General features: G+C 41.4%; 3 protein-coding genes across 6 annotated transcripts; all 3 read left to right on the top strand.

The window, feature by feature from the left end:
- Positions 1–1,035: 1,035 nt before the first annotated feature.
- On the top strand, positions 1,036–12,796 carry ldlrb (low density lipoprotein receptor b). Of its 4 annotated transcripts, XM_026303405.2 has the most exons (19): positions 1,036–1,304; positions 5,193–5,318; positions 5,878–6,000; positions 6,200–6,577; positions 6,818–6,940; positions 7,024–7,146; positions 7,435–7,557; positions 7,733–7,861; positions 7,978–8,149; positions 8,247–8,474; positions 8,623–8,741; positions 8,849–8,988; positions 9,149–9,290; positions 9,383–9,535; positions 9,608–9,799; positions 10,322–10,396; positions 10,538–10,698; positions 10,814–10,874; positions 12,359–12,796. In XM_026303405.2, the coding sequence occupies exons 1-18, from the start codon at positions 1,223–1,225 to the stop codon at positions 10,850–10,852; spliced, it is 2,628 nt and encodes an 875-aa protein (XP_026159190.1). In that variant the 5' UTR covers positions 1,036–1,222; the 3' UTR covers positions 10,853–10,874; positions 12,359–12,796. The 4 variants fall into 4 exon arrangements, with proteins under 4 accessions (XP_026159190.1, XP_026159191.1, XP_026159188.1 ...); XM_026303406.2 differs by having other exon boundaries at positions 9,611–9,799; positions 10,814–12,796; XM_026303403.2 differs by having other exon boundaries at positions 10,814–12,796.
- Positions 12,797–18,944: 6,148 nt separating this feature from the next.
- On the top strand, positions 18,945–23,899 carry ap1m2 (adaptor related protein complex 1 subunit mu 2). Its single transcript, XM_026304256.2, has 12 exons — positions 18,945–19,206; positions 20,417–20,573; positions 20,837–20,904; positions 20,992–21,122; positions 21,216–21,363; positions 21,644–21,770; positions 21,881–22,023; positions 22,541–22,612; positions 22,696–22,854; positions 23,020–23,145; positions 23,495–23,570; positions 23,685–23,899. Exons 1-12 carry the CDS (start codon positions 19,165–19,167, stop codon positions 23,708–23,710), a joined length of 1,275 nt encoding a protein of 424 aa, XP_026160041.1. The 5' UTR covers positions 18,945–19,164; the 3' UTR covers positions 23,711–23,899.
- Positions 23,900–24,051: 152 nt separating this feature from the next.
- Positions 24,052–26,922, top strand: cdkn2d (cyclin-dependent kinase inhibitor 2D (p19, inhibits CDK4)). Its single transcript, XM_026304257.1, has 3 exons — positions 24,052–24,432; positions 24,791–24,945; positions 26,006–26,922. Exons 1-3 carry the CDS (start codon positions 24,261–24,263, stop codon positions 26,357–26,359), a joined length of 681 nt encoding a protein of 226 aa, XP_026160042.1. The 5' UTR covers positions 24,052–24,260; the 3' UTR covers positions 26,360–26,922.
- The last annotated feature ends 342 nt before the right edge of the window (positions 26,923–27,264 follow it).

Here is a 27,264-nt window from a genome sequence, read left to right as displayed (position 1 = left end):
CCACTATAAGTATCTCTCAATGCCCAGTGTGAACAGGAGTAATGATTACAGCAAGCCAAACCTGTTTCAGCAACCATATGGGAACGTTTCTATTGATTTAAGACTAGTGTATGTAACATTGTCTTTTAATTAATTCACAAAACATTTCCAGTTACCTTAAAACATGCCCTGCCAAGGTCACTATCACCTTCAGTATTAACATTAATAATCAGAGTATGGAATAATGTGTTTTGCTTGGCTTTAAACTGTGTTTTGGTGACATTAAACTGAAATAAAGTAGTTTTGAAAACACTTTATAATGTATTTGTAAACAGATACACTGTTTGTTAATGTGTGTTGACAAGTCCTGTGCACAACCACAATGAATAACAATATAGTAAAACATTGTTGTATGTGATAGGAAGCTATAAATATGCTTTTAAATACAAAATAGGCCTGAAATCAAAGTGTTTCTGCTGTTTAGAATCTGTATCCTGTCACAAACACACACACACTTTTTGTGTAAATGTGAGCACATGGGCTCTGACAACCAAAGAGCTGAAAAACTGCAATAAGATGTGGAGGAAGTTTTTTTCTGTGCTGCTGATTTTGAGTTTTGGGTCTCTGTCATATCTGTGGTAAACAGCAACTGTTTCACCCTTTAGTGCGCACACAAACCCACTGCACTGCACCAGAGGACCCCTCTCATGGTTTCTTTCTTCTGCCGTTGTGATGTAAAATAGTTTGAGGACTGATGAATGTGAATGTCAACACAGAAACTGATCTGAACCGCCTTTAATTCAGTTTAATTCTGTCTTTGCTCCTGTTCTCATTCATTCTTTGTAACACACCCACAGGAAAACACACCGGTTTGGGAGGAAGAGGAAGATAGATGAGGGGTGACGGTAGGAGGATGGACACACACACACCATCTCAGTGATACAGCAACATTGTGGCTCCTCCCCCGGACGGTGCTCACGTCCAATTTTAAACATCACACCACTGCTGTAGTACCGCCCTCCTGTCAGCCCCATAGAAAAACAGCCGACTGTGTCTTGGGCCCCATATTATTTGGCTTGTACTCGCCTTTTACGCACAGCCGCGGTGTGACTCTGCTGTCTGCATTCTCCGTCTGAACGAAAGACTTGTACTTATAGATCCTGCGTTGAGGCCGCCCTCTCCCTCTCACCTGTGCTCATAGCGGAACGACTTTCCTGTTGCTGTTGAATTTGGAGGACGGGACATGTTGAGGATGTGGAGGGGACTCACCGGACTGTCCACATGTTGGTGTTTGCTGGTGCTGATTCATTATTCGCCTCAAGCAGGTATGACGTGATTTCATTTGGTGCCACACAGACTGGAAGTTATTCCAACTCTGTACATATGGAGATTAGACATATCACATCTATCAGTATTTACCCCTCACAGTCAAAGTGAACTGGTCATTTGTTTTGGCGTTGTTTGGGTTTTATCTAACAGGTTTAAATGTTTGCATGAAGCTCTAGTGAGAAATGAACCACATAATATAATAAACTATAGTTTATTCTAAATTAATCTGTGAAATCAATAGCTACGATAAAATATTGGACAATAAAGCATCATCGATCACACAGGTCGTTTACAGTTTTTAAATGAATGGAACTTACGCACCGCGGTTTTATTGGGCGTTTGCGCACTAAATGCAACCGAACAGCCAATCACGTCGTTCGTGTCGCCTGTCGGTTTGGTGTCACCGAGAAAGGGCGCAGCCGCAACACCCGTATTTTGGCACCCTTCATATGAAGCAAGCTGGAAAAAAAACCCTTAAAATATATACACACATATTACACAATCACATCAGAAATATTCCTGATGAAACTTGAGTTAAAAAAGAGTGAAGAGCAATGAATGGGACAGAAAATGACAAGAAATTAAATTCCTTACTATGAAGGCAAATATTTTAAGGATATGCTGTGATTTGGTTTTTCTAAGCCATTAAATACAGAACATCATATAAATGAGCTGTGACTCAAATAAATTGGTTCTGCGCATGAAGTAGGGGACAGACACTAATGATTCAGTGAGACAGAATATTCAGCTGATTTTGAATAAATAGTTCTTCATATTAACAGGTACCATGAACCTTTCCTTCATCCTGTGTTGGTATTCAGTGTCAGAGCCTAATCTTTTTCTTTGGAAACAGATTAGGCTGTTTTTAGACAAAAAGGTAGGATTAGGAAATGAGTTAACTAATGTCCCTTAAGTCCGACAGTGTGCTGGGAAATAACCTGGCTGCAGTCCCATCCTGCCATCTGCTCCAGTAATCCCCAAACTACCCTAAACTCTCCATCATGAGGTTTGTCTTCTAGTTTGTGGCACTTAGGTCATCAGATCTACTGTTTGTTTAAAGGAAAAACTTAATTTGTTTAATGTGCTCGCTCTGTGTTAGCAATCTCCTGAAAAGTGCCATGGTCTGTAATGAAGAGGAGTAAATGAAGGAGTAATAAAAAAAAAAGGTCTAAAAAATCCAGAGTGTAAGTTTTTAACGTGTGGCCTTTTACCTCTGCAGCATTGCTCACATCCTTCTCTGAATTCATTACAGTCTGTCAGAATCTGACATATAACTGCAGGAAACTGACTTCTAGTAAAAGCTACAGAGGAAATGTGTAGCAGTTTGATCTGTCTGCACATGGTGACCTCATTATCAATGAAAGAGGCTCTAAGATGGTTCGATTCGCCCTTGGTTTGAGGGAATCAAACTTAATTTGGCTAAATTACAGCACCATTCCCTTAGTGAGCCCAGTAAACTTACCTCAGTCAAATGCAGGTGTATTACTGAAGCAGAATAAACACATATTCATCCCTGGTTATTTATTAACTGCTGCGTGTATGTTTGAGTCAATAAACACACATCTTTGTGAAGGTTTTTAGTGTGTCTGTGTTCATGCATGAGCCATAAAAGGACAGGAATGCATTGTTAGCGAACAAAGTCACATGTGACCACAAAGGATGATTGTTGTCATGCGGCGCTGCGACGATGACCGGTCCAACCTCTTCAGAGAATCTGCCATTCATCTGCACAGTTTCTGCTGTCAGACAAGCATTTTCAACTAACCAGTCAAGTGAGTGTTAGTGTTTGTAGTGTCATGACTGGGAGGTTTGCTGGTTGCTTGGTTCACACTTTGGGTATAAATAACATCTGAAGGAAGCATTTGCTGTCAGCGTGCACGTTGTGGTCTTTCACAGGTGTATTTCATAGTTTAAGATGCAGTAGAGGTTGTTTCTGAACTTGGTTTTGCTTCAGTGTGCATGATAGTAAAGTATTTAAATAACCTATAAAAGAAATAGGATTGTGGCTTTAGTGACCCGGTTCAACTTTCAAATAAGTTATAGGGACAAAAAGTGTGTTTAGTAACACATTTAAATTGGATTACAAAGTAGACTATGCTAGTTTCCAATGAAAATGATGTAGATTAGAATATTGGGAATTTTACAGCAGTTGAGATTGGACATTTTGTCGAACATGTCTACCAGCACATTCCCCAGAGAAAAGTCCTATAAAGATTTAAAAGAATGGCTTTCTTGAGAGGTCTAGGAGGAAGCTTAAGAGTGGAAAATGAAAACATTGGCCCGTATGGTTTACAGTTTCTGCCCTCAGAGATGAGGTCAGTAGTTTGAAGGTCAGGAAGTTCCAGGACTTCGACCCACTTTTGGTTCTGCTTTTTTCAAATGTAATAAATGGATAAGCCTTAAAAAGGGAAAGTGAGTGAGAGTTGTGGAGAAGCCTTTGACTTTTAGTTGGAAGCTCGTCACATTTTCAGGAACAGCTGGATTGTGCTTTGGAAACTCTATTCCTGGACACCCTGTTGGCTGCACGCCTGGGCTTCCCATCGTGTGTGAGCGTTTGTGTGTCTTTGTGGTTTCCCTGAAAGTATGAGTATATGAGGAAGAGCTTCTCTACATCAGACAGAGCTTTTCCCATAATCTGCGCCCCCATGAATTGGCTTTTGTTTTTCCAAGGAATAAGAAAATATGAGAAACACCATTTTTTACTTCAAATTTTCCAGGCAGGACGGCCACACTTTTAGTGGCAATCCCAGTATTAAGAAAGCATCCTCTCGTCATTTTACAGTCTTCCCAAACCCACCAATGTGTTGTAATGCCTCAGGCCTGGACTGCCTCTTTTTAACTGTCATCACTCAGTGATACATCCAAGCTGACAGACTTCCTCGTGTTTGCTGTCTCCGCCTCTGTCTGCGGGTCACTGTGGTGATGCTGTTATGAAGAATGCCACTGTGGGGCCAATGAGCAGCTGGTGGTGTGATTGTTCAACTCCTCCCCTGCTATTGTCTTAAAGGCATAGTCTGACATGCCCCCAGTGTCCAGGTCACAAGAAAGACTGGCTTTGCAGACTGAGGAAGGCACATGCTGGCTCAGGAGAGTGAATGGCCTGTAATAGTTTTCCCATGGTGCACTGGTGGTGATGCTCTAAATGATTAGGCTGGCAGGTGGATTGAGGTGTGGTTGTCTACAGGTCCCAAAATAAACCAGGGTTCGTCTACAGTCGTACAACTTCAACTGTGAAGATGTTGTCACTTACATTAAAAACAAAAAACAGATGTGTCATAGCCATAGGGAAATATGTGGCCGGGTTTATATAAAAATAAATTCCTGGTTACTGGTTAATGGTTACTACTCCTGCTGCAGATATGATGAATGTTTAAAATGCATAATGCATAATAAAACTGATGAAATCTCTCTATTATATCTTTAGTTATATCTTTTCTTTATTGTTGTTTTTGTGGGTATGAGTTTATGCTGAGACAAACAGGACTGTACATTTTATGTCAACATGAGGGAAGGGCATTCTCTGTCCTAATCATTCATACTAAAGTTGTATTACTTCATATCTTGTTCTAACCTGAGCGGGGAACCACACAGTGTTGTTATCTTAATTTGGTCATCTCTGTGTTAAACAAAGATTACACAGGGTGGTTTTCACACTGTGATATCTGAATTCCAATGACATTTCATTCTGTGTGTAGTTTCAAGTTGAACATTAACCTCGGGAGGACATGTTTGTTTCGTTGTGTTGACATTAGCTCACATTAGTAGGAAACGCCTACAAGCAGTATGTGCTGATAAGGTCAGAGCTTGTGATGCTGAATGTAAATGAAGTTTTTATTTTGTTCTAATGTCACTGTGAACGAACTCTTCTTATTGCTCATTCACAGATGCCGCATTCACCTGCAGCTCCACTCAGTTTAAGTGTGGAAATGGGAGGTGTGTCACCCTTAGGTGGATTTGTGATGGAACAGACGACTGTGGCGATGGAACTGATGAGCTGACTGCAACCTGTGGTATGTTACTGTGAATAACACAAACATGCACTACATGGACATTCCAATTCAATTCAATTCAATTTTATTCAATTAATTTTTTTTTTATTACATTTTTATTACAATTTTATTTTTATTTTTATTACATGGACATTTGGCTGCAGCTAATAATTATTTTCATTATTGAGAATTTCTCATAATTTTCCACATCCATTTGATATATATATCATATATATTTGATATATATATGTGTGTGTCATTTTTGTTTGAAGTGATGCTGCTGGAAGTGATTAATCAATTTGAAGAATAAAAGCTAAAGATTTTTAACTGTTAATTTCAATTCTGTGTGATTAACTAAAATATCATCACAGAAGAAATGAATGAAGAAATATTCTTTTGACCTAGTTGTTTGACTTGATCAGCAGCAGCAGTTACAACAGTGAATCAGAAATGCATTAATAGAGATAACGTAGAGCAGTAGCTTGCAGGTAAATGATTGCTCAGTTTTACAGTACAGTCTAACTGAGGTCTCCCTGTTAATATATGAATGTTGAGTCATACTTCCTCTTCCTGTGCTCAGCAACCAAAACGTGCCTGGAGTCAGAGTACAGCTGTGGCCCTCCCATGAACCAATGCATCCCAAAAAGCTGGCACTGTGACGGCAAAGCTGAGTGTGACAATGGGGCTGACGAGAGGAACTGCAGTAAGTTTTACATTAGAGTTTATTTACTTTATTGGTTACAATAAATAATATTTAAACATTATAAACAATAGAAACTGAGTAATTTTGAGTAATTGTTAAAAGATTCACACAAAGAGTGAGATTTGATAGGAATAAATCTGTTCATGTATTGTTGCTTTATAATGACATTAACCTTTCACCTGTTCGTGACTCACTACAGCGGCCAAACAATGCAAAGCTGGAGAGTTTCGTTGTGCCAATGGCCAGTGTATATCCCCCACATTTGTCTGCGACAAGGACAACGACTGCTCAGATGGCTCAGATGAGACTTCGTGCCCCAAACCAACCTGCAGCTCTCGGTCCTTCCAGTGTAACAACACGAGGTGTGTGCTGGCCATGTGGCGCTGCGATGGAGACGCCGACTGCGACGACGGGTCTGACGAGTGGCCAGAGAACTGTGAGGGACGGCAGGTGGAGAAGGCGCTGGCGCGCTGCGCGGCTCATGAGTTCGAGTGTGCTAATGGCCAGTGTATCCACAGCAGCTGGAGGTGTGACGGAGGAATAGACTGCCAGGATCGATCGGACGAAGTCAACTGCAGTGAGTTGGCTTTCATGTGTTTTTAATGCATCCATCAGCAATTCAATAAACCTATTTTTCTTTTTTTCTTTGATGAGTGTTCCCTGACCAGTATTAATAAAACCCCGGACCTAACAGTAGCCTGTTCATGTTGAGCAGCCATAATCTCCTATTGTCCTCCAGGGGCAGCTGCACATGCTCAGTATTATTGACACAAGATAAACAATACATCCTGTCATCCTGTTATTTTGATCGTTCTAGGTCGACCTACGTGTCGCCCAGATGACTTCCAGTGTTATGACGGCACCTGTATCCATGGCAGCTTCCAGTGCGATAAAAAGCCCGACTGCAGGGACCACAGTGATGAGATGGGCTGCCACATAGGTGATTGTCATAGTGTTAAGGTATTTACACAACAGTCTCATATCATTAGGTTGCACTTCAATTCATGCTGTTTTTACCCACAGACAATTTATGCGAAGGCCCTACCAAGTTCAAGTGCCGCAACAGGGAATGTATTAGCATGGAGAAAGTGTGTGACAAACATAATGACTGCATTGACTGGTCAGATGAACCTGGTGATCAGTGTGGTAGGTGAAGTTTTATTTAATCAGTGACCCACTAGGCAAATATCATCCAACTAGGAACTGTGTTTGAGTTTGTGTGTATGGTCAGCTCCAGTGCTGCTTGGGAAAAGAGGAACATGTAACCACATCACTCTGGAAAATGCGATTGTAGCAGCTAACCAAGCACACCTGGCTGACTTGCCTAGATAGTTTATGGTTTGAATGAGTGAATTCATAACCAGTTTGAGCTACAATTAGGAAAATAGTCATAAATACTTTTTGAAAGCCCTGTTGGTCCTGTGGTCCCCACAGGCACCAATGAGTGTTTGACCAAAAATGGTGGCTGCTCCCATTTCTGCACCGATTTGAAGGTTGGCTACACCTGCTCCTGCCCTGCTGGATACAGCCTGGCGATGGACAAGAAAACCTGTGAAGGTGAGACGAAGGGGTTTACCCTTTGAAATTTTGTCTCAGTCTGATTTAGCAATAGGTCGTGACCAGCTTTGTGTCATGGACATGGTAATTTAAGTGTCAAAGTCAAATACACTTGACAGTGTCAGAAAAGACTCAAATCTGCTGACTTCTAACTCTGAGTTCACTCTCCCTGCAGACATTGATGAATGTGCAGAACCGGACACTTGCAGTCAGATCTGCCTCAACCTGCCAGGAAGCTACAAGTGTGATTGTGAGATTGGTTATAAGATCGACCCTGCAACTAAGACATGCAGAGCTGAGTCAGGTAAATTTAAAAAACCCTGTCTCTTTTGAAACTTTGAACTTACAGATTGCATTACTTATTCAGGCTACTGACTTCTCTGAAAACCAGGACTGAACTCTTCTCTCTGTGTCCTCCAGGTCCTGTGCCCACCCTGTACTTTACCAACAGACATGAGGTGAGGATGTTGACGGTTGACCGCAGCGAGTATGTCCGCCTCATCCCACAGTTAAAGAATACGGTGGCTCTTGACATGGACATGCCAAACAAAGTGATCTTCTGGTCTGACCTGTCTCTTAAGAAAATTTACAGGTAAAAGACCCTGAACCGTTGCTGATCTGTGTGGAAAATCCTGTTGTTTAAGTAAAATCTTGAAGATCTCCTTCTTCCTGTCCTTCCTGCCTGACAGCTCCAAGCTCGACGTGGCGAGTGACTCCTCTCACCACGCTGTGGTAATTGACAGTGGCATTGAGGCCCCAGAGGGCATCGCAGTGGACTGGGTCCATGGTAACATCTACTGGACTGACAGCATTTTGAAGACGATCTCTGTGGCAACAACAGACGGCACCAAGAGGAAGACCCTGGTTACAGAAAACATAGATAAGCCGAGAGCCATCACAGTGGACCCAGTAAACAAGTAGGTGAAAGCCTGCAGATGTCTTAGATTCTGGACTAATCTTAACTTCTGTGACTCCTGGGAGTATAAGAGTGTGATCAACTGCAGCTTTTTTGGTTCTTCATGGTGCAGATTCCAGTTTTTATTCATTTTTCTGTGTCCTGTTTAGCTTTATGTACTGGACAGACTGGGGTGACGAGGCCAAGATAGAGAAGAGCGGCTTGAATGGAGCTGATCGCGCTGCCTTGGTCACAGACAACATTTTGTGGCCCAATGGCCTTACCCTGGGTAAGGCAAATTTCACAGACGCACTAAATGGAAACCAATCACCAACCAGCATGAGGACCAGACAAAGATGTTAATCAGTCTCTGTGTTTTCTGCTCTCTCTGGACAGACATTGTCAACCAGCGTCTGTACTGGGTGGACTCCAAGTTGCACACTCTGTCCAGTGTTGACGTGAATGGAGGGTCACGACACACTCTCATTTTCAGCGAGGAAAAGCTCTCACACCCCCTGTCCCTGGACGTCTTTGAGGTTAGTGCTGAGGTCGAGGTATCTCCCAATGAAAAAGACTGCAGTGACTGAGGTTTAACCTGACCTAACCAGTATTAGTTCAGTAGGTCTGAATCTGTTTATGTTTAAGGAAACTTTAGCAGATCATTTCTAATTTGTATTTTTTTTTCCTTTTGAACAGGAGAAAGTGTTTTGGACAGACATGAGCAACGGTGCTGTTTTTAGCGCTAACCGTCTGACAGGAAAGGACATCGCCCAACTAGCCGGCGACCTGGACCAGCCTGAGGACATTGTACTGTACCACAACCTCAAGCAGCCCAACGGTACAAAAACCATCATTCGATTATGCAGCCATTGTAAGAAACATCAAACTCTGTTATCCAATAATTATTACACCCACTTTTCTTTCTTATAGGTACCAACTGGTGCAGTAACAGTAACAGCTTGAATGGAGGTTGTGAATTTCTGTGCCTCCCTGCCCCTCTGATCAACCAGCACTCTCCTAAATACACCTGTGCCTGTCCTGATCACATGACTATGGGCGAAGACATGAGGACATGTGTGACAGGTACATGTCTCCTGTACATGGTGCGACAAAAATGAGCTGAAACAGACAATGACATTGACATTTTTTTCCCAGCAGGCACAGTTGCTCCTCCTGCTGAAAACAAAACTGGTGCACCTCTCCCACCCAAGAGTGCCACCCAGTCTACACCCAGTCAGTCTGTTCCCACCACTACGACAACGACCACTGAAGCGTCCAAACATCTCACCACTACCTCATTTATTCAGCCCAAACAGAGCACTGGGAAACCTAATGCCACGGCTCAAGGTACAGGAAGGGGCTCTGGATGCCTGCTGAACAAACCCAGTGTTTGGTGACATGAGATATGAGCCAATGTAAAAAACATTTTCTGTGACAGGTGAAATGATCAGTAGGAGACTTTGAATTAGTTCTACAGTACATTATCTGTTATAAGAAATACATGTTGTAAGCAGTGTGTCAGTGTTTGGTTAAAGATGAGAGTTATATGAGAAAAGGGAAGCATGTTAAATATTTAGCTACAGCCAGCTGCTGGTTAGCTTAGCACACTGACTGGAAACAGGCTCACAGATAAACGCATAATGTCTAATTTGTTTAAATCTGTACACAAACCAGCGTGTAAAAATAAATGTTGTGGTTTTATGGGAAACTACATGAGGGGTTCAGTTGGGACTATATCTTGGCTGGGTCCAGTGCCCTCCTGGAGTAACCCCTGGGCGCTGCAGCTTCATACAGTATTTACTCTACAGTAAATTCTCAGCGAATTTAAGCTATTGTCTAAAGAAAATATTTCATTCTCTGCTTTTACAGACAGCAGATTAGCAGCTGTGCCCGAAGAGGCCCCTCCATCCCACCCTATCGCTCTCTACATTGTGTTGCCAATAAGTACGTACCACATTTCAGCTCTTCATTTTTAAACATTCATAACCACAGTCTGCCCCACTAAGTCACACATCCAGTCGAAAAGGCTGTTTAATCTGCTCTCACTTTCACAAAATTACCTCCAACTTTCCCCCTGAACTCCAGTGGTCACCGCCCTGCTGGTTTTTGGGGCAGTGTTGCTGTGGCGACACTGGCATCTGAAAACCACCAACACCATCCACTTTGATAATCCAGTGTACCAGAAAACCACAGAGGACGAGGTGCACATCTGCAGGAACAGCTCCGATGGCTATGTTTATCCTCAGGTACCTTCACTTTGATGCCGCTTCATCCTTTACTATTGGATGCTTTTATGAATGCACTTTTACAGGTTTGCCTATTCAATTTTTTTTTTTTTTTTTTTTTTTTTTTTTTTTGCAGAGGCAAATGCTGAGCATGGATGAAATGGATATGGCATGACGAAGATGAAGCTTCATTTGAAGTAAGTTTTTTTCTGAAGCGATGAAGAGCGACAAAGTGATGAAAACCACTTTCTTTCCACTGCTGCTGCTTAACTGCCTGCTCCCTCCCCAGTGATCTCACTTTGTGGCTTATGTTTCTGACCTCAGCACTGTGTCGTCCCAGTCAGAAAAAGACCCAAAAAAAGAAAAAGAATAGATGTTTGAAACTTTCATATGACAAAATGGAGCATAACTACAGAAAGACATTTAGTCTGACCACAAAATGGTTTTAAAATGAAGGACTAACGCACAGTTTCAGAAGATGATGTCCTTGATTCCAGAGCATTGGCTTTTGGAGACGCTTGGTTACTTACCAACCCATCACCTCAGTATATTGATTACCTATAGATCACAGCATTTTTCACTTGAAAAGCCTGACCTATACTGTCGTAACTCGTCTGTGCCTTCCACCTGCCAACCAGTGTCTGTGGTAGTTAATGCCAGTAATGGCCTGCATTACATTATGGTGTGGCCTTCTCTTCTCCTGGAGGCAGCTTTGCACATTTTGTTGGCTCCAATACCAGAAGCATTTGTTTTCATCACCTCTTAGAATATGATATTTAAATCAGTGCTTTTTTGATGTTTTTCCATTTTGTGACCAATATCTAACTGAGGTGTCCGAACGTGAGGAGTCACAGATTGTTTACATTCTGAACAGAAAAAGCTGCTGCGTTTTTTTGAAGTCAACCAAAAGGAAGAAAACTAAGTTAAAGCAAAAAGAAAAATGAATGTAGGTGATTACTAATCATTACACTGTAAGTAATTTCTGTAAATATTTTGTAAAACAATATCTGCACCCTGGTATTGCCTTTTGACATTTGTAAATTTAAATCAAGCAATTCTGTAAATATATGAGAGATTCTTTTATTTATTTATAGATATATGGAAGAAGGTTCTTGTCATCTGGCTGTGAATACAGTAATACTACATATTAGCACCAACCATGAATAGTTTTTGTTCCAGCCTGGCCAATTTATCTTTTATGTTGTGCAGCTGTTATTTAACTTATGTTCAATCAAAAATTTGGTAATGTGGTTAGTTTTGTGTGACATCCTGTTAAAACTGTGTACTACGTGTTTAGAAACTCTCTTTATTCTTACACTATTTGTTTCTTTGTCAGTGATAAATCACATAATTTATTTTGCTTTGATATTTGTGTTCACTGTGAAATTAATGAACATACTGTGTGTGACGTACAAAACACGGTCCTTTCTGTAACAGTAGAATGTACAGGGGTTGGACAATGAAACTGAAACGCCTGGTGCCCAAAGGTTTGGCTATAGCAGCCCGGCCATGGATATTGACCCTGTGGAGCTCCCAACAAACAGTTTTGGTGGAAACAGGAGAGTTGAGGTGCACATTTAAGTCTGCAGTGAGTTGGGCAGCTGTGGTTTTATGTTTTTTGGAGACAATCTGGGTTAGCACCTGGACATCCCTTTCAGACAGCTTCCTCTTGTGTCCACAGTTACTCCTGTTGGATGTGGTTCGTTCTTCTTGGTGGTATGCTGACATTAACTGTGGCTCTTGATACATCACAGACTTGCTGTCTTGGTCACAGATGCGCCAGCAAGACGCGCACCAACAATTTGTCTTCTTTTGAACTCTGATATGTCACGCATAATGTTGTGTGCATTGCAATATTTTAAGCAAAACTGTGCTATTACTCTGCTAATTAAACCTTCACACTCTGCTCTTACTGGTGGAATGTGCAATCAATGAAGACTGGCCACCAGGCTGGTCAAATTTAGCCATGAAACCTCCAACACTAAATTGGCCAGTGTTTCAGTTTCATTGTCCAACCCCTGTATATACAAGTCTGTAGGAGTGATGTGTACAATGCTAATGTCTATTTTTGGTTGTGTTGGTCTTTTGAAATAAAAGAAAAAAATATTTAACTCTCTCATTAGTGTAGATTAGTTTTATGACTAGGAAAATGATGAGCATGTTCTCCCTGTGCTTGTGTGGGTTTTCTCCAGGTACTCTGGTTTCCTCCCACAGTCCAAAAACATGTATGTCAGGTTGATTGGTGACTCTAAATTGACCATAGGAGTGAGTGTGAGTGTGTGAGGTTGTTTGTCTCTATGTGGCCCTGTGATGGACTGGTGACCTGTCCAGGGTGTACCCCTGCCTTCCACCCAAAGAGAGCTGGGAAAGGCTCCAGCTTATCCCTGTGACCCTGGTTAGGAATAAGGGGGTATAGATGGAAAATGATGGGATGGCACATGCATCATCTTTCCACACCACGGACTAATTCGAAGCAGGTTTTTAGTATTTAGAGTCTTCACCCTGAAAAAAATGCAAAAACTACCCTAACAGTCAGTTTTCAACTTAAAAATATATTATTAACACTGTTTTTTCATGATGCCAGACACAAAGGAAAACTAAATGTGGTGAAATAGCGCCAGTTTCACAGACAGATTATTATATTATTTTTCATTAGTATGAACAAGAGGATGATGATTTCTTGTAGGAATGCAATAACAATGAATATATAAGGCCACATGTTTGGAGCTAGAGTCTCATCTAATCCTGATGATTATGACATGAGCTAGAATCTGACCCTGGCACTAAATGGTTTTACAGATCTGGCCCCTGGCAAAGTTAATTCTCATAAGAATGGGTACAGTGGATGTCAGTGAAACCTGTTTATGTTGCCTGGGAACGTTGTCATTACTCTCCATTTACTACACAGTACTTATGCACACAGTGTAGATGAGCTCTGCACCTCATCACTAGCAATCGTTTGTTCTTCCTTTTGTCTGAAGTGCACATTTGTTATCACACGACAGGGGATTTTATGTTTTTGTGCCTCAGCCAGCTTAAACAAACATGGCTCCTTTCATTTGAATAAAGTTTGTTTTTTAGAAAGAGACCAGGTTTAGTATCCACAGTTTCTTGCTTTTTAATTCAACTCCAAAGAAATAAATCTCCACACTATTACATTTATAATGAGGCGTAAAGTGAAGACAGTTATTTTTTGCAATTTACCAAACACACTGAGAGGTTGAATGTTTTCTCAGGGTCACCTTTCTGCAGATCAGAGGGGGAAGAAGTTCTATTTGGAAAAGGTGCCCTTAACAAAACTGGAATCTCCTAACATTTTGTCATGTTTCCCCATAAAATAATGTAAAACGAAGCACACAAATAGAGCTCTTTAAGATAGAAGGATATCCAGTCAAGTACGGGTGAAATCGCCCTGACACACCCATGAAAGCATCCTCTCACTAATCTATTAACCTCCTCTATAATTCATGTCAAATAGTGGTTCCTCTCTGTAAAATAAAAGCCCCGGCAGTGCTCTGTCTGCCACAGTGCACCAGAGAGCAGTGTGAAGTGATTTATCAGTGAGATACAGCCTTCCTCTCTCTAAATGACTCTACACTGGTTTAGAAACATATAATATATAATGAATAATCATTATACACATTTTGGGCAATAATACTAAAATAAAGCAAATGCTTAGAGTGAAGGTTCATGCTAAAGACCACGGTGTTGTTTCACTCATTGTCAACCTTATTTTTAAGTAGCTTGTTTTTTCTAAGGCTTATACTTTGACCCCTAAATTTGAGTAACATTCATATGTTTCTGGCATCTCCAACCTCATTTTTTTTTGTTCAAACAATGGCCATGAATAGTTCCTTTCATGAACTTCATTATTTGCACTTCTGTGTTAAATCTAGTGACACAGAAAAAAAAATCTCTTAGCAGTGAAATTAGGAGCTAACAGCAAAGTTGATTTCAGGAAAAGAGTTTTACAGGAATAAAGTGTTTTATTAAAAATAAATAAATCTTTTTCTTTAAACTCTCTCACGATGCACAGTTGATTTTGAAAACCCGTGGTTTAAGACCTGAATTAATGTTGAATCTACGTGGAACTGTTGTGCCAAGACATGCAAACTTGGTTTGACGTCAGGGACCAGCCCTGTTCAGGGACACACTGCTCCATCAGCGTGTTACACTGGGAAGCTGTGGTATGTTGTCTGTCAGGAACTGGAGTCCAGATTCCAGCTTAACATGCTCCACATCGAACAGCATCACATCAGATGAAGGCCAAATGTCACCTCTAGTGCTGAATGTCTTTCCTTTGGATTATGTTTGATGAGTGGATAAAATCATCACTTCGACCTTTAATGGATCATGTTGTATGTAGAGTAAAACTCTATCGTGTTTCCATCACTAGCGGCTTTGTTTACATTTTGCTGCTCACAACAAACTGGCCTCAGCATCACTGTTGATATGGGACACCCATGAGGCAATGGTCAGATACACCTGAGGCCCAGGTGACAAATGACACCTGTCCCCTGCTATGCAGGTTATCATCATATTGCCTCCTCACCTGACAATTAACATATATGCACTATACTCCTATTGGCCAGCTGGGAAACAAAGGGTGGTGTTGCATCTCACACCACTGACTCGTAAGAGAAGGGGGAGTGTCCACGCAAATTGATTGTGGAGAAGACGGGTGAGGGGAGGGGGTAGATGGAGGATAGATATTCCCCTGTCAGGTTACCAAACAGGGAACCAACTGTTCTAATGATACAGCAACAACAATAGCCTGTTTGATTTCTGCCTGACAACCTGCGCGCCAAACAACTACAGCGTCCCCAGGAGGGAGGAAGATGAAAGTGATAACTGTAAACTGAAAAAGAAAGTGGTTTATTTTAATAGCCTGCAAACTGAGAAGGACCTGGATCAATGTAAGGAGGTCAGAGTGGAGCAGATCCACTGGGTGTCCTGTATCGGTGCTGAATCGAGCATTATAGCATTAGTGAGGCAGGTATCACAAGGGGTCTGAGCCTCCATGCTGACTTCAGCTGCTCTGGCCCTGATTGTATGTTTTCAGACCTTGAGTGCTGAGCTAATGCAACCACAAGGAGGTACAATCCAGTGTCTTCATGTGCCGGTCCCAAGTCCGGGTGAATGCAGAGGGTTGTGTCAGGAAGGGAATCTGACATAAAATCTAAAATCTAAATGACTTCCATACCGGATCGGTTGCGGCCCAGGTTAACAACAACCGCCACTGGTGCTGTTGACCTACAGGGTGCCAGTGGAAATTGGACTACTGTTGAAGAAGGAGAGGAGGAAGGTGTGTTCATGGGCAAAGAGAGAAGAGGAAGGGCAGGAGTGTAGGACTTAGAGTAGGGACTTTGAATGTAGGGACTTTGTCAGGGAAACTAGAGAGTTGGCTGATATGATGGAGAGAAGAAAGGTGGATATCTTGTGTTTTCAGGAGACCAGGTGGGAAGGTTGTAAGGCCTATAGATTAGGAGCAGGGTTCAAGCTGTTTTATCATGGTCTGGATGGAAAGAGGAATGGAGTAGGAGTTATCCTGAAGGAGGATTTTGCTAAAAGGGAAGGAGCATAGGGTGACATATAAGAGTGGGCGCAGGAGCACAGAAGTTGATTACATCTTGTGCAGACGTTTCAACCTGAAAGAGATCAGTGACTGCAAAGTAGTGGTTGGGGAGAGTGTAGCCAGACAGCATAGGATGGTGGTGTGTAGGATGACTCTGGTGGTGAGGAAGATGAAGAGGACAAGGGCAGAGCAGAGGACCAAGTGGTGGAAGTTGAAAAAGGAAGAGTGTTGTGTGGCTTTCAGGGAGGAGCTGAAACAGGCTCTGGGAGGTCAGGAGGTTCTTCCAGATGACTGGACAGCTACAGCTAAAGTGATCAGGGAGACAGGTAGGAGGGTACTTGGTGTGTCATCTGGAAAGAGGAAAGCAGATAAGGAGACTTGGTGGTGGAATGAGGAAGTTCAGGAGTGTGTTAAGAGGAAAAGGTTAGCTAAGAAGACGTGGGACACTGAGAGGACAGAAGAGAACAGGTGGGAGTACAGGGAGATGCAGCATAAAGTGAAGGTAGAGGTGGCAAAGGCCAAACAAAGGGCATATGAGGATTTGTATGATAGGTTGGACACTAAGGAGGGAGAGGTGGATTTGTACAGGTTGGCGAGGCAGAGAGACAGAGATGGGAAGGATGTGCAGCAGGTTAGGGTGATCAAGGACAGGGATGGAAATGTGTTGACAGGTGCCACAAGTGTGATGGAAAGATGGAAGGATTACTTTGAAGAGTTGATGAAGGAGGAAAATGTTAGAGAGCACAGAGTAGAAGAGGTGACTGTTGTGGAGCAGGAAGTAGCAAAGATCAGTAAGGATGAAGTGAGGAAGGCTTTGAAGAGGATGAAGAGTGGAAAGGCAGTTGGTCCTGATGACATACCTGTGGAGGTATGGAGGTGTTTAGGAGAGGTGGCAGTATAGTTTTAGACTGGGCTACTTAACAAGATCTTGGAGAGTGAGAGGATGCCTGAGGAATGGAGGAGAAGTGTACTGGTGCCCATCTTTAAGAACAAGGGAGACATGCAGAGTTGTGGAAACTACAGAGGAATAAAGCTGATGAGTCCCACAATTAAGTTATGGGAAAGAGTAGTGGAGGCTAGGCTGAGGTCAGAAGTGAGCATTTGTGAGCAGCAGTATGGTTTCATACCAAGAAAGAGAAAGAGAGAGAGTGTGGAAAAGAAGTGAAGAGACGTGTGCAAGCAGGTTGGAACAGGTGGAGGAAAGTGTCAGGTGTGATGAGTGACAAAAGAGTGTCAGCAAGAATGAAAGGAAAGGTGGACAAGACAGTGTTGAGACCAGCAATGTTGTCTGGTTTAGAGACAGTGGCACTGAGAAAAAGACAGGAGGCAGAGCTGGAGGTAGCAGAGCTGAAGATGTTGAGGTTCTCTCTGGGAGTGACGAGGATGGATAGGATCAGGAATGAGGACATCAGAGGGACAGCTCATGTTAGATGTTTTGGAGAAAAAGCCAGGGAAGCCAGATTGAGATGGTGAATACATTGGTAAAAGGATGCTGAGGTTAGAACTGCCAGGAAGGAGGCCTAGAGGAAGACCAAAGAGGAGGTTCTTGGATGTAGTGAAGGAGGACATGAGGATAGTTGGTGTGGGTGTGAGGCTACAGAGGATATTGTTAAATGGAGGCAGATGATTCGCTGTGCCGACCCCTGAAGGGAGCAGCCAAATAGAAAAGAAGAAGAGTGCTGAGCTGGTGATTAATCAGGGAACTTTACACAATGCACTTCATACTGCGGCTGCCTTTTCTATGACACCATAGTATCGATCTGCACTGGATTTAAGATGAAACTTGTTTTACAGAACACTGTTCACTTCCACTAAACTCATCAATTTCAGTGATTCTCTAATGTCAAAACGATTAATACTATTCACTGTCGTTGATTTATTGGTTTTACTGAACTGATTATTTAGCTAAATGTATTAATCTAATCCAGGAAAAGGAGCAACATAATTCAATGTAATGCATCACAGAGGCTTGTCTTCTTCTGTGGTGTTTGGGTGGGCTGTACTTGTACTTGTCTTTTCTCCAAAACATTCGCTAGCTTGTTTATTATTATTATTATAAATATGTGTGCATACTAAACTTTATTGAAAAATCATTGCGATGAGGGTCAAATGTACACACTTGTGACTAGTGACTGTGGGAGAAAATATTCGGTCCTGTGTGGTTAAGGTGTGGCTATGACATTTATAGCTCAGACACGGTCGTGCCTCATTAGATAAACAGTGTCAGGATAAGGAGACCCCAACCTAAGAGTGGGACATTAGGAAAGACTGATCTCCATATGGCCCTGTCTGTTATGACAGTGTGTTATCCTTAGTCCCTGCCTTCCTACACATCACATGGGTGATAAGAAGTATAGGCGTACAGTAGAGAGGCTGGGATCTGTGGCAAAGTGCCACACAGAGAGGCCCCCAGGGGCCTACTAACATGTAGGGATCTTGTCCTTATCCTTTAAGCAACTACAACAATAACTTGAAAAGAAACAACTGTTCAACTTCAAAGCTGCACTTAAGTACAATACTTGAGAAAAAGTAAGTCCGACTTAGTTCCCATCACTGATCAAGATGATTCAAAGCTCATGAAGTCAAAACCTTGTGCCGGCTCTGGTGTGTGTGTGTGTGTGTGTGTGTGTGTGTGTGTGTGTCCGCAGCGTCCTCTAGCGGACAAACTGAGCCGCACAGCTCTTGCTCTACTCAGGTGAGCTAGTGAATGTTTCACCTGCGTGCGGTGACGTCAGCACACCTCCAGGAAAAGAAACGGCGGATCCCACGGTGACCTCAGGCTTATGAGTGTTTTTATTGAAGTCTGCATGGCGCAACCACACAAGAACCAGTGAAGACTCGAGCTGAACTTTAGACCGAGCGTGTGTGTGTTTTGTAAAGTCGAATGTTGAGCTGGTTTGGCCACAAACACGATGTCTGCCTCCGCCGTGTTCGTGTTGGATCTGAAGGGGAAGGTAAGACCAGAGCCACAGCTCATTGAAGACAGAGGTAATCGCTTTGCATTTACACAGAGACAAATCCTACAAACCTAAACCTGTTCAGCCTCTGGTACTTTAGGATGACTTGTATGTGTTCCTCTAAGGGTTAAACATTGATACATTTACCACGTTAAAGATTAATGAAGAGCTCTTCGCTTCCGGATACGCGTGTCACTCTCCAGTTGTGCTGCAGCAGCTGGATTAGTGTAGTCTTCACATTAAAACCTGACACACAAGTTAGTGTTACTGAGAAACGGGAGTGGAAGTACAGTTTGTTTCTGATGTGCTGTGTGATAAAAGGGTGTGTGACTTATTCAACATGATGTGACATTTACTCCAAGCAGCTGCGCTTATTTGTGACTTGCAGTCAGTTGTAACCTGAGGTTATTGCATCTTAGAACAGAGTCAGGTTTCACCTGTTTCACTCTGTTTGAGCCATGTTCTATATATGTGATATACCAGGTCTTTATTCTTAGACAAGAGTCTGCAGACTCCAGGATTGGTGAGGGCCACTGTTTCATGGTACCACATCACAAGCATGTCAGTGTCCTGAGACACAAATTATTATCACAAGCAACAGAATATGGACCTTTTAGCAATTTCCCTACAATTTAAAAATCTTTTTTGCTGAATTATCCGCATCCCACATTTACATGATTGATCATTTATCACAGTAGTCAGCTCTTTTTACAATCTGTATATAAACTAATGCTGTAAATGTATAAAAAATGTAAAAGTGTCTCTGTGTTTGGTAAATAGTCTTACCTAGAATCAGCTCATCACTGGACGTTAGTTGAAGAGTAGATGCTACCAACACAGTGACTGGCTACAGTAATAAGAGAAAACAATATCACAGGCCTGTGTTTATTTGAGACAGATTTAATGTTGTTTTTTTTTATTTTTTAAAAAGCATAAACTGCTTTCCTTCAGGTCCCCAGTTCAGTGTAAAACAACAGGCTGCACCTGAGACTGTTTGCACCTTGTACTGGGGGAAAATCTTATTTAAAATTTATGTGCTCTAATCTTTTGTGGGGAAATGCACATTTCTCTGTTTTATTTTCATGTTGCAATGCCTCACCACCACTGTGTAAAAACTGCATCCTAACTTATGTATAACTGTAACTAACTGTATTTGGTTTAACATGTAGTTTTCTGATAAGCACATGGTGTTATTCTCCCTGCTCAGGTGTTGATTTGTCGGAACTACAAAGGCGATGTGGACATGGCAGAGATTGACAATTTCATGCCTTTACTCATGCAACATGAAGAGGAAGGCCTTCTCTGTCCTGTAATAGCACACGGCAATGTGCACTTCATGTGGATCAAACACAGCAACCTGTACCGTATCTTTGTCACTTACTAATTAATGAGGGGTTGGAGTCATGATGCCCACAGAAATGTAATAAGCTCTGGACTGGTCCCATAAGTCCAACACATGGGAGAATTTGATTCATATGGTGCAGATTACTGAATTATATTCTTAGCTATTAATTTTTGATAGTGATCACATAAAAAATGAATCCTTAGCACTAAAATATAGGGAAGTGATATTAGCGGTAACAAAATACGAATGTGCAGAAAATACCTTGACCTGATTGCTGTGCAGTGGTGGCCACCACCAACAAGAACTCCAACGCCTCCCTTGTGTACTCGTTTCTCTACAAACTAGTCGAGGTGAGTGACATATAAAGTGGCTAATTGTTGGTTGTAAATTTGTTGTCTATTCAGTTTCTAAGGCTGGTGTCTGTTCGTATTGTGCAGGTGTTTACAGAGTACTTCAAAGAGCTGGAAGAGGAGAGCATTCAGGATAATTTTGTGCTCGTTTATGAGCTCCTGGATGAGCTGATGGACTTTGGATTCCCCCAGACTACAGACAGCAAGATCCTCCAGGAGTGAGGCCCAGCAAGATACACACACATGCACATCCAGACATGTGGGTTAATCACAGCAAGTCTTCTCTTCTCTCCTCATCTCATCTCCTGCAGGTACATCACTCAGGAAGGCACTAAGCTTGAGGTGGCAAAGTCCAAGGTGCCGACCACCGTCACCAACGCTGTCTCCTGGAGGTCAGAAGGTATCAAATACAAGAAGAACGAGGTCTTTATTGATGTCATTGAGTCTATCAACGTACTGGTAAGATGGAGCTGATTTATTGACCTTAACTTTGATAGTGTTTGTCACTATTGGATTTTTTGATTACATGAATAATTGTCTGGGAGAACCTACAGATTCACATAGAAACTGGAACAGAAAGAACTGTCCATTATGACTTTTCCTGCTTTTTGTAACACAGTGCATTCTTATTGATTTTCATGTGTCAGCCTATTGGATGGTTGAATTGACTAAATAAGTAATGTTACATCGATTAGTGCAATAAATAATTAATTTTCACCACTCAGTGTTGTGTTTTCAGGTGAATGCCAATGGCAGTGTGATGAGCAGTGACATTGTGGGCAGCATCAAGCTGAAGACCATGCTGTCTGGGATGCCTGAACTGCGCCTGGGCCTCAATGATCGGGTGCTGTTCGCCCTCACTGGACGTACGTATGCAGCCTCTGCCCACCTGTTTGTCCCTTTTCCGAACTGGATATGTAATCTATCTGCTTAAGGTATATTTAAATTACATCCCAATGTGTTGTTTTGTGTTCAGGTGACAAGGGTAAGACAGTGGTAATGGAGGATGTAAAGTTCCACCAATGTGTCCGTCTCTCGCGGTTTGACAGCGATCGAACAATCTCCTTCATCCCTCCAGATGGAGAGTCTGAACTCATGTCCTACCGCATTAATACTCATGTTAGTCCAATTCAGAACCTGTTTATATTTCTCCTTTATGTCATCTTTCTTTCTCACATACGATATTTGTACTGTATTTGATGCAGAATTAGATGTACAGTGGTGTCAGAAGTGTTAGAAATAGCAGGAGACAGACAGATATGACTTTCTTGATCCCCAAATGGGAAATTCATGTCACATCAGCACAATTTAAAGATGCAAAAAGCATAATTAGATCTATTTTAAATTTTAATACATAGAAGAATTCAAGAACTTACAGAAATTACATTTAAAGACTATACATTATATTACAATACTTTAGTCCATATACATGAATTGTGAACTGTATAAATAAGTCTTAGTGCAACTGTGAAAATTTTGATAAGTATGCAAATCTTGATTAGTATGCATGTACATTCATGAATGAAATTAACATACATAATGAATAATGTGCATGTTTAACTAAAAAAATCATTTTTACAGTTTTAATTGTAAAATTAAAATTATATGATGACATCTTATACTTTTTCTCTTGCAGGTAAAACCTCTGATATGGATTGAGTCAGTCATTGAGAAATTCTCTCACAGTCGAGTGGAAATCATGGTTAAGGTATTTTTACAAAGAATTTATAACAGTTGTGAGTCATATATGCTTTGAAAACTTAAAAAAACTGCCTTGTGTTGTATTTATAGGCAAAGGGGCAATTTAAAAAACAGTCTGTGGCAAATAATGTGGAGGTGAGGGTTCCTGTCCCCAGTGATGCTGACTCGCCTAAATTCAAAACCAGCACAGGCCACGCAAAATATGTGCCTGAGAAGAACCTGGTGGTGTGGACCATCAAGTCTTTCCCTGTAAGAAATTCACAATTTAATCTTTTCATGTTGTGGAGTTTAAATGAGGTTACTTTCTTCATTGTATATTCTGAATGAAGATTGAAATGTGTTTTGTATATACCTCCCACTTTGGTGCTTGTCTGCCTTTCTGTCTAATCAATGTTTGTGCATTCATCTCTCCAGGGAGGTAAAGAGTTTCTTATGAGAGCTCATTTTGGTCTGCCCAGTGTGGAAAATGATGAGGTTGAGGGAAAACCTCCCATCACTGTCAAATTTGAAATCCCATACTTCACAGTGTCTGGAATACAGGTATGTCTGCATGCAGGTTTGTGTGTATTTATGCTGAGGTTGTTGAGAGTATAGTCTGTAGTCTGTAGTGTAAGTCAAGTCCATCTGCACATAAAACACACTTATTCTGTATCTGAAGCCTGTCAGAGCATAATATAGCTTGTTTATATTATTATGGACGACTGCAAAGCTCTAGCTTCCACCTGAGAGGATGTTTTGCATGGGGCGTCTAGTTCACAGCCCTGGGATAGTCAAGTCAGGTCCTGTAAGAGCTGATTTTATGTGCTCATTCTAGGGAACTAGGTTTATTTTGATGCACATTAATGTGTCTTGCCTCAACATGTTATGTGTCTCTCACTCATTTCACCAGGTGCGATACATGAAAATCATAGAAAAAAGTGGTTACCAGGCTTTACCCTGGGTCCGCTACATTACGCAGAGTGGAGGTACGTTAACAGCCTTTCATAAGGTCTCAACATGATAACATACTACTTTCAGAACAAGCATTTATGCAGAAATGTAATTACATTTAGAAACACATTTGTTGTATTTTTATTTAGATTATCAGCTGAGGACCAATGTGTAAAGCCTGAGGGATTACTATACATTCCTCACACCCAGAGGCGTCAGTAATCACTTTAACTGGACTTTCAGAATGATCTTTCTCTGAGGAATGTCAATGATCTTGTTTCATGAAATCTGTAAAAACCTTTGTGCAGTTTGATTTTAAAGTTTCTAATGTAAAATGCTTATTAAAATGATCCCACATTTCTGAGTACTCTAACCTTGTTTTTCTCTTCAACACCATACAAGAGCAGATATATTGTACTCATGTGACAGCCATGCACTGTGCAATCACAGCCACTAAATTCCGCCTAAAGAAAGCGACACCCGCCTTTTTTGCGCACTCTCCTCTGCAGAGACGCGACCACGGGTCAGAATGTGAATGAAGTGACTCTGGAGACATCAACTTTTACGAATCGCCCGCTTTCATCGCAGCGCGCTCTGATTGGCTGATTCCAGCTGTTTCTACAGCGATGGTATAGTAACAGATTGGTAACCCCACCTCCTTTTCCATATATGGAAGAACACCGCCCTCTGGGCGAGCTGCGATTGGTCAGCGTGTTTTCTCTCCAATGTTTGTAAATTGTAGGTCGGAGACGCGGCTGTGTATGTCTCAGCGCGCAAATGTGTTTTCTAATGTTGACAAACCGTCCTCGTTTGGCTTTTCTTTGAAAATCAGTGGTCTCTGGAGACAGCGGGCTAGAAAATCTTGGCGACGCCGTGGATCTCGACGACCCGAGCAAGGTACTTGTAAAAGCTGTTATGTTTCCGATGCTGGCGGTTAGCTTGGGTGCTTGTGACACCGTGTTGAGCAGCCTGTGTTTGCCGGTGGAGCAGATGTTTGCACGGTGCTTTGTTGTTGAAACCCACATTTGTACAAAAACGACCCCGTGTAACGTTACCCTAGCACGGACACATAACATGGCGTCCACGGGGAACTAAAGCTTACGTTAGCCGGATGCAGCAATAGTAGCTAGCCTAGCTAGACGACGATAACCTTCCTGAATCCTGGTTTCGCTTCTTTTGCGCTACGTCGTGTCAACATGGGCAGCTGGTGTTTGGGTCCTGGTGTTTTAACTGCTGTGCGTCTCCCACTGAACAGGCAGACACACTATCATGGTCCTTAGGGAGATGGATGCCGGTAAAGCTCTGACGGCGGCGGCAGCCAAAGGAAACAACGGCGAGGTGCGGCGGATCCTGGAGGAGAGCAGAGTTCACCCCGATACTCTCAATGAGTTTGGTAGGACTGCGCTCCAGGTGAGGAACACTTGAAAAATGTTAACACAGTTCATCCATACTCGGGTTTTAACTGCACTTTAGAAAATCCTCAGGGTTTGTGAGACTCTTGTTGTTATACAGTTATAGGGCAGGTGTGTTAGGGCACAGGGCAGGCCTCTATGTTGAAACTCATTTTGTCTGGAAATCAGGAAAATAATAATACATTTTATTTATAACGCACCTTACATCTGAAAGCAAATCTCTAAGTGCTACAAAAGGTAAAAAACTAGAAAAACACAATTGCAGTATATCACAATGTTACAGAAGGTATAAAAAACAGTAGAAAAACACGATAGCGGTATATCAAAGCACTACTAAAGGGAAGAAACAGTAGAAAAACACTATAGCAGAATATCATATATATCAAAGTGCTACAAAAATTTAGGGACAGTAAAAACACAAAAGCAACTGGTTGAAACTGTTTAAAATATTGGAATCTTTTTGATTTGTTTTACAAGAGATCAGTAAAAACACCATATATACACATTTACCAATTTGTTATTTACCTTTTAAAATAAGGACAATGTTTTTATTAACATTGTTTTATTGAAAATTTTTAGGGAGGTACTGAGTTAAATGATTAGTGTTTTATTCTTCTATTAAACATGAAGTTAAAAAAAAAAAATCAGAAATACCACTTTATAATTGAAGGGTGGCAAGTGTTGAGTCAGCAGCTGTCCAGTACAGTTAAACAAAACTCATTATTGCTATCTTTCTAATTTATTGCAAGACTATTATATTAGACTCCATTTGTTTTAAATAACATACCTAATAAACCGGCAGTCGAGTGTATTGATTTTGACTAATACCTATAATTTAATAGTCATACTTACTATTACTAGTCATACTCACATAATTTTAACTTAACTTTATTCAGTCACTGCATTTGTATTGTCATTTATTTCTTGGAAGTGACTTTGAAATCTTGGTTCTTGACAAGAGACTGTGAAAAAGCATTTACAGTCACAAACATGCATTTTACACATAGGTGTTGAATTTACTATGTGTCTTGTCATCTCTCCTCTAATTTCTTCATCAGGTGATGATGATGGGCAATTCCAAGATTGCCAGTTTGCTGTTGGAAAAAGGAGCCAACCCTAATGTCCAGGACAGACATGGGATAGCACCTATCCACGACGCAGCCCGAACAGGATTCCTGGACACAGTGCAGGTTCTGGTGGAGTACGGTGCTTCAGTAAATATACCTGACCAGAGCGGGGCCCTACCTATACACATAGCCATCCGTGAAGGTCACCGGGAGGTTGTGGAGTTCCTGGCACCACGGTCCGACCTGAAGCACGCCAACACAAGCGGTCAAACAGCAATAGATGTGGCCCGAGCATCACGCGTGCCTGACATGATTAACTTGCTTTTTGCTCACATTCATAGTTAGTCAGAAGTGTGCGTGCCTTCTGGGTAACCCTGACCTCACCTTGCCTGAAACCTAGTGACTTGAATTCATTGCTGTGTAAAGGATTAATTCTTAGTTAATAGTGGCTCAGCATTGATATGGGACACTGGACATATTGTCTTGGCAGCTTATTTTGAATTGGTGGGTGGCTGTATACAGACACCTCTTTTGCACAGTGCAAGTTAGGCACCTTATATATCTCTTTTCCCTGTGAATTGGGAGTGCACATTTGTAGATAGTTATCCCTCAGTGTTTTAATTATTGCATTTTTGTGTAAGAATTGTAACAGTTGATACAATATATGTGTTTTTAAAATTTTTACAAAATTTGACATGGTGCACCCTGATTGCTTTTCTCCTACTTAGATCTACTATGATCTTGAATTTACTTATTTATTGTTGGAATAGGACAGAATATACCTTTGACTTTGTAAAAAGTTGCATTTATTGTGATTTGTTGAAATGTTATTTATACTTATACTTTTAAAACAAAAGTGAGATCAATCACTTTACTTTTTGAGAATGAGCACAAAATAAAGTGTTAAACCTTAAGTCATGAACCCATAGTGTGGATTTTCTACTGTATACACTATTTAGCAATACAAATCAGGGAAAACTGATTTCTCACAGTTTTCTATAAAGCTCAGTTAGACAATCAAGTATCATAGACCAGTGGTTCCAAACTGAGGGGCCAATTTTTAAGAAGGGTCACAAAATCAATTTCTGTTGAAGGAATTAATTCTAGATTTCCAAAATACTGTAACATTTTACCTCTCCTTGTCTGTAAGAATTCTGTAAATGTAAATCAAGGAATATTTTTATGCAAATTCAACTAATTGATGATTATTTGCTTGAATCTACAGGAATTAATCTGTTAAAGCACATCAA

Source organism: Mastacembelus armatus, chromosome 1 (genome assembly GCF_900324485.2).
Source record: "Mastacembelus armatus chromosome 1, fMasArm1.2, whole genome shotgun sequence".
NCBI lineage: Eukaryota > Metazoa > Chordata > Actinopteri > Synbranchiformes > Mastacembelidae > Mastacembelus > Mastacembelus armatus.
This window is presented reverse-complemented; position numbering and strand designations above follow the sequence as displayed.

What these genes read in the sequence shown, in the direction of transcription:
- ldlrb (XM_026303405.2), top strand. Translation starts at nt 1,223, where the DNA reads ATGTTGAGGATGTGGAGGGGACTCACCGGACTGTCCACATGTTGGTGT. An exon ending in TGAGATGGGCTGCCACATAG is followed by an intron (nt 6,941 to 7,023) that starts GTGATTGTCATA and finishes TTTTACCCACAG; the next exon opens with ACAATTTATGCGAAGGCCCT. An exon ending in GACATGCAGAGCTGAGTCAG is followed by an intron (nt 7,862 to 7,977) that starts GTAAATTTAAAA and finishes TGTGTCCTCCAG; the next exon opens with GTCCTGTGCCCACCCTGTAC.
- ap1m2 (XM_026304256.2), top strand. Translation starts at nt 19,165, where the DNA reads ATGTCTGCCTCCGCCGTGTTCGTGTTGGATCTGAAGGGGAAG. An exon ending in TTGAGTCTATCAACGTACTG is followed by an intron (nt 21,364 to 21,643) that starts GTAAGATGGAGC and finishes TTGTGTTTTCAG; the next exon opens with GTGAATGCCAATGGCAGTGT. An exon ending in GAGTGGAAATCATGGTTAAG is followed by an intron (nt 22,613 to 22,695) that starts GTATTTTTACAA and finishes TTGTATTTATAG; the next exon opens with GCAAAGGGGCAATTTAAAAA.
- cdkn2d (XM_026304257.1), top strand. Translation starts at nt 24,261, where the DNA reads ATGTTTGTAAATTGTAGGTCGGAGACGCGGCTGTGTATGTCTCAGCGC. An exon ending in ATCTCGACGACCCGAGCAAG is followed by an intron (nt 24,433 to 24,790) that starts GTACTTGTAAAA and finishes CCCACTGAACAG; the next exon opens with GCAGACACACTATCATGGTC. An exon ending in TTGGTAGGACTGCGCTCCAG is followed by an intron (nt 24,946 to 26,005) that starts GTGAGGAACACT and finishes TTTCTTCATCAG; the next exon opens with GTGATGATGATGGGCAATTC.